At 46.8% G+C, this 9,781-nt stretch overlaps 1 protein-coding gene across 1 annotated transcript in view; it reads left to right on the forward strand.

Annotated features, from left to right (window-relative positions):
• The window catches only part of fat3 (FAT atypical cadherin 3), an 85,903-nt gene that overhangs the window by 31,693 nt on the left and 44,429 nt on the right, over nucleotides 1-9,781 (forward strand). The window contains exons 3-6 of the mRNA XM_022763487.1: nucleotides 5,140-5,201; nucleotides 6,105-6,419; nucleotides 6,504-6,714; nucleotides 9,323-9,391. Of these exons, the coding sequence (XP_022619208.1) occupies nucleotides 5,140-5,201; nucleotides 6,105-6,419; nucleotides 6,504-6,714; nucleotides 9,323-9,391 (657 nt within the window). The remainder of the gene's footprint in view (nucleotides 1-5,139; nucleotides 5,202-6,104; nucleotides 6,420-6,503; nucleotides 6,715-9,322; nucleotides 9,392-9,781) is intronic.

Raw genomic sequence — 9,781 nt, forward strand, 5'->3', positions numbered from 1 at the left:
TGTGTGTGTGTGGATTACAGTGAGGACAGCTCTCTGTTAAGCAGCGTTTCTTATCCTGAATAAATGACGAACATAAGCCTCGATTTCTTCATCTGCTTCTTTTTCAGCAGCTTCATAATCACACACACACACACACACACACACACACACACACACACACACCGAGAGGAGGCTGGAGGGAGGAGGAGAGATTTTTAATTTATTATATTAATTGAATTAATCAGATTTCTTGGCTCCTGGTCGACTGGTGTATTTCAGTTCTGACTCACACACAGCTGGATTAACCTGTCAGCCCCCCCCCCCAGGGAGACTGTTGGGCCCTTGTCCAACACCCCCCACCCCCCAGCACCACCCGCCACCCTTATCTCACTGAGCATGAAATCTGTACATTAATCATCCTGAATATAATAATAAATAATATATTTAATAACCAATAATCAACTACTAAAATACATCCTGGGCAGTGGGGCAGTTACCCCTACCCCGGCTGAGGTATTTGTACACAAACATGCAGGAGCAGAGGTAAAGAGGGGGCAGGTGTGTGTGATGCTAACTAACTCACAGACGTGTGTACAGTGACATCATCAGCTCTCTGGGCTGTGATTGGTTTCCTGCTGTAACGCTGTGATTCTTTGTGTCTGTATTTGTGTAAAACGGATGTTGTTGGTTTTTGTTAATTAGTTTAGAGTCAGTGTGGCAGATGGTGTGTGTGTGCGTGTGCGTGCGTGCGTGCGTGTGTGTGTGTGTGTTGTAGTCTGACACTTTGATGCGACAAAACATCTGGAGATGTACAGACTTTAGTTTGTACAGTATATATATATCTATATAGTGGGTATATGGGTGTGTGTGTGTGTGTGTGTGTGTGTGTGTGTGTGTGTGTGTGTGTGTGTGTCAGCTGCTCCTGTCTTGTTAGCATCAATCTGCTCGGCTCATAAATAACATTAAATCCAGCAGTTGTTTCTCATTAATATTTTCTGACTGGATCAGTCCACAGTACGAAGGAGGGAGGTTGGCAGTATTGATCAGTATTGATCAGTATTGATCAGTATTGATCAGTATTGGTTATTAATAGGTTGAACCCTGGGCTCAAACCTTTAGAATACGTTCTATCACCTGCAGCAACAATCGACTTCAACATGTTTCATGTGAACAGACCTGACCTCAGATCAGGAAACGTTCTCCTCTGTGACACCATCATGTGTTTTCTGATATGAGATACCACAAAAACTAAACACTGAGCAGAACCCACTAGAACCCCCCAGTTCACGAGTATAAAGGGTTCCTTCCTTTCCTGGGAACAAAGTGTTCTCCAGATATTCAAGATAAATATCACCTGACTTTTCACCTGGAGAATCACACCAGTGGTGTGTGATTACTATAGACTGACAGTTAGCAGCTAGTTAGCTTAAACTGGCAGTTAGCTGCTAGCTAGCTTAGACTGGTAACAGCTTAGACTGGCAGTTAGCTGCTAGTTAGGTTAAAGTGGCAGTTAGCTGCTAGCTAGCTTAGACTGGTAACAGCTTAGACTGGCAGTTAGCTGCTAGTTAGGTTAAAGTGGCAGTTAGCTGCTAGCTAGCTTAGACTGGTAACAGCTTAGACTGGCAGTTAGCTGCTGTGTAGACTGGTAACATGATCTGCTGTGTGTCTGTGGGTTGGTGGGTCTGTGTGACCTGATAGTGTCAGGTCCTGTGAGTGAGGCTCTGCTCTGTAGAGCCTTCAGTAGACAGGACAGTGACAGAGAGAAGGGGAATGAATGACATGCAGCAGAGTTCGGCCGGGTACGCTCTGACCATTCAGCTGTGGGGTTTCCTCAGTTAATATGTGTTTGTGATACTTATTCAGTGGTCGTGCACGGCAGCTAGCGGCTCGTTAGTAGCTCTGAAGTAGGTCTAACTGTAAGTATTGCAGGTTGTAGACAGATCAGCCGACACTGGGAGAGAGAGGGTCCAGACTGAGGAGTGATTCTCTGGGAACCATCGGTGTCTGTGTGGCTGCTGCTGATCCACGTCACTGCCCAGTCCTCCGTCTCCATGTGAAGCATGTTGAAGAGAAGGAACCAGAGGAGGTGCTGCAGCTGATACCAGCTACATCTGCAGTCCTGTTATAATTATATTATTAACAAATATTCAGTCAAGAGAAAAGTCTGTGACCATCATCATCATCATCATCCTCCTGTGTTTGAATGTGGTGAACTGAACTTCACTCTCCTCCAGGTCTCTGCTCTCCTCCTCTGTTGTTCTTTTCATCCCTCCATCGCTCCTGTCAGCTTCTCCAAACTGAAAGCTTTTATTTCAGTCAGCTCAGAGGTTACAGAAACACTTTGCTGTCCCCAGAGGAGAGAAGATGAGCAGCCTCATATATTTTTAAATTCTGTTAGAAAACAACTTTCATCTGCAGAGCAGCTGTGACACAAGCTGCAGTGATAGATTGTAAAACTCATTTTCATGGTGTGAGGAACCTCTGAGAGAGACTCTCTGCAGCTCACACTTTTATATAAGAACGTGTTGCTGTGAAGAATCATGGTGAAAATGAAAGATGCATCTCTCTGATTGTGTGTCTTTTTACATACATGACTCCAAATCAACCACTTTCAATCATCTAGTGTCAGAAATGTGTAGATGAAGAAGGAATACACCGATCATTTCATCTGCAAGATTGGCTCGACAGGTTCTTCAAAGTATGAAGATCTTTATATATTTGGAATAATTAGGATTCTTTATATGATGAAGTCTAATGACTGAGAATGTGGAGCACCTCCAGTTAACCCTTTGAGACCTGAGTCTCCCTCTGAAACCTCAAGACTGTTTAAACAGCCTAACACCTTCATCTCTCAGCCTCTGAAGCAGAAATAAAAACCATCTGAGACCTCAAACTGTTCACGGCTGAAAACGAAGCACAATTTTCAACATTCTCAGTTCGGTTCAACTTGTTTAACATTTAATGTTTTTTTTTTTTTAATGTTGATGAACATGAGGGTGAAGACAGTGATTGATAATAAAAGTCAGAGGTTTAAGGTCTCTTTTTATTTCATGTCTCTACCTGCTTCAGAGGCTGAGAGATAAAGGTTTTAGTGACAGCATCGCTTCAGGTGAATCTTTACCTCTGGTTAGCAGTGATACCAGCGGCACCTCCTCCTCCTCCTCCTCCTCCTCCTCCTCACCCTGAGCCTTGACTAGCTGGTGAGCAGCAGGAAGTCGGTCGTTGTCTTTGTTGTTTTCATCCAGGTAACTGCTGTGCGTCAGACATCGTCTGAACCGTGACTTTAAAAATGTTTTAAAACCTCAGAAAAAACAAACAAAATACGATTCCCATAATGCATTTCACCACAAAAGGTCCAATGAATCCACAGTATATATGAAAAGTAAATACACAGTATACATGAAACATTTCCTCAGGGTTAGTTTGTCTAAATCTCTGCTTCCTGTTTTATTTGATGACATCACCGACCCTGCTGAGGCTGAACGCTTCCACGCCGCCTGCAGCTCACTCTCAGCCGATCAGCAGCCTGTGTGATTGGCTGAGTGCAGAGTGTAATCTGTGTGTCACAGAGCTGTGGATTACCTTCAGGGCTACAATAGAGGAGAAGCAGCCGGCAGCACCTCGGCCTCAGGACAGCCCCCTGGCTCCATGGGATCACCCCCCCTCCCTAATTCCCCCACAGCCGTAGAAATGGCTCCAGCTATCAGTGAGCTGCAGACTGGGCTCGTTATCAACCCAACCAACTCTGTGACAACTGAGCCGACTCCTCTGAGTGATGAAGACTGGGAAATGTGGTTGAAAGCCAGAAAAAAAGATAATAAGTGGCCCTTTGTCAAACTTCAAAGTAGTATTTCTGTTTTTTCTGCTCTTGATTCCTTTTCTTTCATATGGCGCTTCAGCAGTAACACACACACACACACACACACACACACACACACACACACACACACACACACACACACACCACTGATACCTTCAGACTTTTCTTCTGTATCTGATGATCGGATGTAGTTCGTTCTTTGTTGGGTTGATGATGTTACTGACCTCTGATGTGGAAGCGAACAGTTATAGCATATATTGCCAAACATCCATCCTTGCACCTGAGTCTGATTGTGGTGGCAGGAGGCTTATGGATGAAGTCCAGACCTCCTCCTGCTTCCTGGCCCTGCCCTCCAGCTGCTCCTGGAGAACCCTGAGGTGTTCCCAGGTCAGACGGGCTAATCTCTCCATTGTGTTGAGGATCTGCCGCAGGATGTGTCAGGATTAACAGCTGAAGAAGATGTCCAGGTGGCATCCTGTTCAGACACCTGAGCCCTGTCGACCCTCTGCCTGTGCAGTTCTGCTCCTCAGCCTGTTGGACTGAGTCCAGACCCTGGACCATGGGTGAGGGTCGGGACGTAGACTGGCTGGAGCAGTCCAGTACAGAATCAGCTTTACTGCAGATCCACCTGCCCCCCCTCTTATCATCAGTGAGTGATACCTCAACTTACCTGGACCCCTTCTCTCAGTGACTCCTGAAGTTCTTCCTGGCAGGTCACCATGGTTTCGGTTACAAAAGAAACTGGAGTTTGTTTGATGCAAATTTTTCTACAGCTCAGACACACATCGGACATCAGTCCCTGTCCTGAACACACGCATCAGGCCTGAGTCCCTGTCCTGAACACACGCATCAGGCCTGAGTCCCTGTCCTGAACACACGCATCAGGCCTGAGTCCCTGTCCTGAACACACGCATCCGGCCTGAGTCCCTGTCCTGAACACACGCATCAGGCCTGAGTCCCTGTCCTGAACACACACATCAGACCTGAGTCCGTTTCCCATGAATTTAGTCATCATTACACCCCCCCAACATCCAGTCAGAGCAGTCAACAAAAAACCTGACATTTGGAAAAAATAAATAATCACTGTGTATTAATAAAGTAAGAGCTGCATCTGCTCTCCCTCTCTCCCCCTCTCCCTCTCTCCCCCTCTCCCCCTCCCTTTCTTTCTCTCTTCCTTTCTCTCTCTTCATGTAATTAGAGCAAGTCAGTCATCGTTTCTGACATCCACAACTAATTACCATGTCACTGTGCTTGTTTGGATTAGTGGCACCGCACTGTGTGTGTGTGTGTGTGTGTTTAGTCTCTGTTCTAATTGTTTTCTCTGCTGTTCTCTGTCTCAGGTCTGATCACCACGACCTCCAGGAAACTGGACCGAGAGCAACAAACAGAGCATGTTCTGGAGGTGAGGAGTGTGTGTGTGTGTGTGTGTATATGTCTGTGTGTGTGTGTGTGTGTGTGTGTGTGTGTGTGAGTGTGTGTGTGTGTCTGTGTGTGAGTGTGTGTGTGTGTGGGGACAGGACACTAGAACATTTTGTTGAACAGAATCAATTAAAAAAAAAAAGTTTTTACTTCTCAAACAGAAATATGTTGAAGTATTGATTTCTATATTACTGAAGATCTCAGACATCATATCAACATAAGCACTGAAAACTGTGAAACAAATGGTCCTGATCCTGATCCTGGTCCTGGTCCTAGACCTGATCCTAGACCTGATCCTGATCCTGGTCCTGGTCCTGGATCTGAACTGAGGACTCACAGAGACCCTGAGCTCTGTCCTGTGGTAATGAGAGGAACACACTGACAGGGGCCAGTGTTTGTGCTCCAATACAGGGAATAAATCACCTGACACACACACACACACACACACACACACACACACACACACACACACACACACACACACACACACACACACACCACAGTGTGCTGGTCTTTATTAGACTGTAATGGGAACCTGTCTCCACTCTTCTCTGCTCTGATTGGAGATAAATTGTGCTGCTGTTTTTCTCATGACCAGTTCACTCTGTGTCTGTGTGTGTGTGTGTGTGTGTGTGTGTGGTTGAACGCAGACTGTGTTATATGTTGAATTTATTTCCACATGTCTGGAGGTTTTGATCTTTCTACAGGACTGAGGATCAGATGCTGGTTCAGGTCTGGATCTGAGGATGTGCAGCCTTACATTATCAGATTAGTTGCAGATTTTACATGTTGAGGAGGAGCACCTGAATGCACCATTTACTGAGGGTCCTCTGGAGGTTCTGGTCCTAAAACTGGAACGTCCTCTCACTGTGTTGTGGTCCTGCAGGTTCTGGTGTCAGACGGCGGTCCCAGTCCCAGACAGAGCACGGTCTGGGTGATGGTCCAGGTCCTGGACGAGAACGACAACAAGCCCACGTTCCCAGAGAAGGTGTACCAGGTCAAACTTCCGGAGAGAGAGCGGAGGAAGAAGAGCGAGCCCATCTACCGGGTGTTCGCCTACGACCGTGACGACGGGCCCAACAGCGACCTCTCCTACAGCATCGTCGACGGCAACGAGGATGGGAAGTTCTTCATCGACCCCAAGACGGCGGTGGTGTCGTCACGCAAGGCGTTCACAGCAGGGAGCTACGATATCCTGACCGTGCGCAAACCCTCAGCACTTTTTACTTCTGCCCTGATACTGACTTCTCAGTCTGCTGACCTCTGACCTCTGACCTCTCCTCAGGTCAAAGCCACAGATAACGGGCGTCCTCAGAAGTCGTCCACAGCTCGCCTCCACATCGAGTGGATCCGCCGCCCCCCTCCCTCCGCTCTCCCGCTGCTCTTCGACGAGCCGTTCTACAACTTCACAGTCATGGAGAACGACAAGGTGGCTGAGATCGTGGGCGTGGTGTCCCTGCAGCAGAGCTCCGCCCCCCTGTGGTTTGACGTCACAGGTAAAGCCCACCTATCGGTGTGGAGGCTGTGTGTGTGTGTGTGAGCAGCGCGGTGCATGGTGTGTGTTGGGCTGACAGTGTTGGTGTGTGTTGGTGTATATGAGGTGCAGCTCAGGTACTGTGGCCTCGCTGCATGATCTGTTCTGCTCCGCCCATCCCAGTCACCATGGCGACAGCTTCTCCAGCTGCCAGGTCGTGTAGGTCAGTGTTTCTCCAATTTTTTCAGACCAAGGACTTAACCACTAAAATAAAACTCACGGAGCACCTGCCCCCCGAACATCCCCAGAAGCTACAGGTCTATTATTGTAGTAGGACTGTCACTGGGACAGGTGTTTTATTTTGATAGGACAGTGAAAAGAGACAGGAAATGAGGGGGAACAGCATCCTGTAAACTGTCCGACCAATCGGGAGTCGAACCAGGTTTTCGCAACTCAATCGATGATCAATTTATGTAGCGTCAACATTTTCACACCCGTACGCACACACACGAACGGTGGCCGGATGTCATCAAACGCAACACGAGTCTCAGTCGTGGTGATGACATCACTATTAAAACTTCACTGCGCTGAAACCCCAAGAATCAGGAGATTTCCTTCTTAGGTTCTTGCAAGGATGTGGATCGTATCTGGAGACGTTCTGATGTGACATCTGACCGTGCTGTGATTGGAGCATGTCCAGATTGCATCATATATGGCAGGGGTGTCACGGGTATGCAGTGTGAAAAGCCGCTGCAGGGAAGCTAAGCTAGCATGTTTCACAGTCTGATTACTCTTGACTCTCTTCACACTGAACAGTGACAGTTTCTTGGCAAATGAGACACACGACAATTTTGGTTTTCAGTGAAAAATATTTGACTTCTCCACCGCCCCTCGCCGCCGACTTTACGCTTCCTCGCTGTGGCGGCCACCTAGCAGAAAATGTCTGTTGCCTGTTTATGAAAGTAAAGTCAACATGCTTCATTACCAATCACCAATCACTATGGGCCGGACACGCCGTTTATTCTGAGAGACAAGCCGTTTAAAATCACGACCGGCCCGTGGGCCGGACTTTGGACACGCCTGATAGGTGTTTGATTCTGGGGATGTTGCTCAGTGATTTAGTTTGAGGTGTCACGCTGATCATTCCTGATCAGAACATAAAGTGCAAACGGTCGAAGTGACGTGAGTCACAAGAGCTGATTTAATATGGAAACATACACACTCCTCTCTACAGACTCTGTGGTCACTCACACTTTGAGAAACATTAGATCTAAAACATGAGACCACCAGGCGTCACTGCGGACCCCTGGTGGTCCACAGACCACACTTTGCTGTAGAGGAGCGATGTGGACTGAGTTCAGATAAACAGACTCTCTCAGTGAGCATTAAACAGACGTTTTTAGCTCCTTCATAAAGGCCTGAGCTCAGAGGAGGATCTGACTCGTCCTCTGACACATCTTAAAGCCACTGTGACGTTCGCCTGTTAGTGGGAAATGCCCAACATGGCGCTCTTAAATCCCTTTGATCCGTCAAAGTTCACTTTCACCCACTTGAAAGGCTTAACCAGATTATGTCACGCCCGGCGCTCTAAGCTCCGTTTATTCTCTTTGTGTTGGGAGACGTTCTGGTCGGAGGAAAGTGATTTCATAATTCTAATCATCAGACTGATTCTAAATTATATTAACTTTTTAAAGCCGTTCAGAGTCACGTGTGACACGACCTCGGGCCGGACGCTCTGCGGCCTCAGAGCTGCACAGAGCAGACGGCCAACGGCAGGAAAGACTCAGGTTCCCACAATGCACCATCCATCTTTCCTTTGTTGTCACTGAGCAGTGACAGTCAGTGTGTATCAGCTGGAGATACCTTCAGGCTCGTGCTTCTGGCTCTCCATGGCTCTCTCTGCCTCTCTCTCTCTGCCTCTCTCTCTCTTTATGTCTCATCCTTTCTCTGGGGTCACAGCTGTTCTTCTTTCTCAGATATTTTCTCAATCAATCAATCAATAGATGAATTGATCCTGAGACAGTTTAATGTTCCAGACAGAACCAACAGTAAAACCTGCAGGTCAAAGTCGATAAGGAATATATATTTAGATATACATTTGTATTTATCAATCAGTCACATTCATAAGTGATTAGATGTTTACAAAAGTCTCATTGTAACATTAATCATCAGAGGCCGCAGCAGTAAAACATCAACACCAGAATAAAATATCAAGTGATTCATGTTTCATCACGTTAAAGAGACTAAAGGAATCAAACCTGTGAGGTGTGACCAGTGTCCAATCACAAGAAACACTTTACCGTCAGAACCAGCTTCTGAAAACAACACGTCACATTTGTTCAGTCGTTTATATGATGAAAAGTCAAAAATGTAAATAATTAAATGTCTATAAAATCTTATCTGTTAGTTTGAATCCACAAATATCAGCATCAGTGTTTGAAGCGACTGAAACATCTGATCAAACATCGTCGCTCAGTTTCATCGACTGATGTTCAAACAGTCGGAGGTTCAGCTCATCAGAAGCAGTTGCTGTCTCTGTCTCCTCCCCCTCCTCCTCCTCCTCGAGCCTGTCTGTCCCTCCTGTCTCACCTTCTCTCTCCTCTCTCTCCTCAATGCTTCATGCCTGGAAGGTCCCAGGTCTTTCCGTGAGATGTTCTATATTCTGCAGAGCGCTTGTGGCAGGAACTGTTCCTCAGAAGGTATCTCACTCCCGCTCTTTGCTCCTCCCACTTCCTGTCCTTTTGTTTCCTTCTTTTTTTCTTTTCCTCGTCTCTTTTGTTGCATCATTGTCCGTCCACCCCTGTGCTTCTCCTCGGTGCTGCTGACGTGTGTGTGTGTGTGTGTGTGTGTGTGTGTGTGTGTGTGTGTGTGTGTGTGTGTGTGTGTTTCACATTAATGCACCACCTTGCTTAATTGAAGCGATGAAGGTTTGGTAAGAAAAAAAGGTATCAAAACCTTTTCATCTGCTCCCATGCCAAGGTTACCTGGGTGACAGCTCTGTCTAATGACCTGCTGTAAGCATCACCTGTACACACACACACACACACACACACACACACACACACACACACACACACACACACACACAC

This window comes from Seriola dumerili, unplaced genomic scaffold (genome assembly GCF_002260705.1).
Source record: "Seriola dumerili isolate Sdu_G_001 unplaced genomic scaffold, Sdu_1.0 BDQW01000477.1, whole genome shotgun sequence".
NCBI lineage: Eukaryota > Metazoa > Chordata > Actinopteri > Carangiformes > Carangidae > Seriola > Seriola dumerili.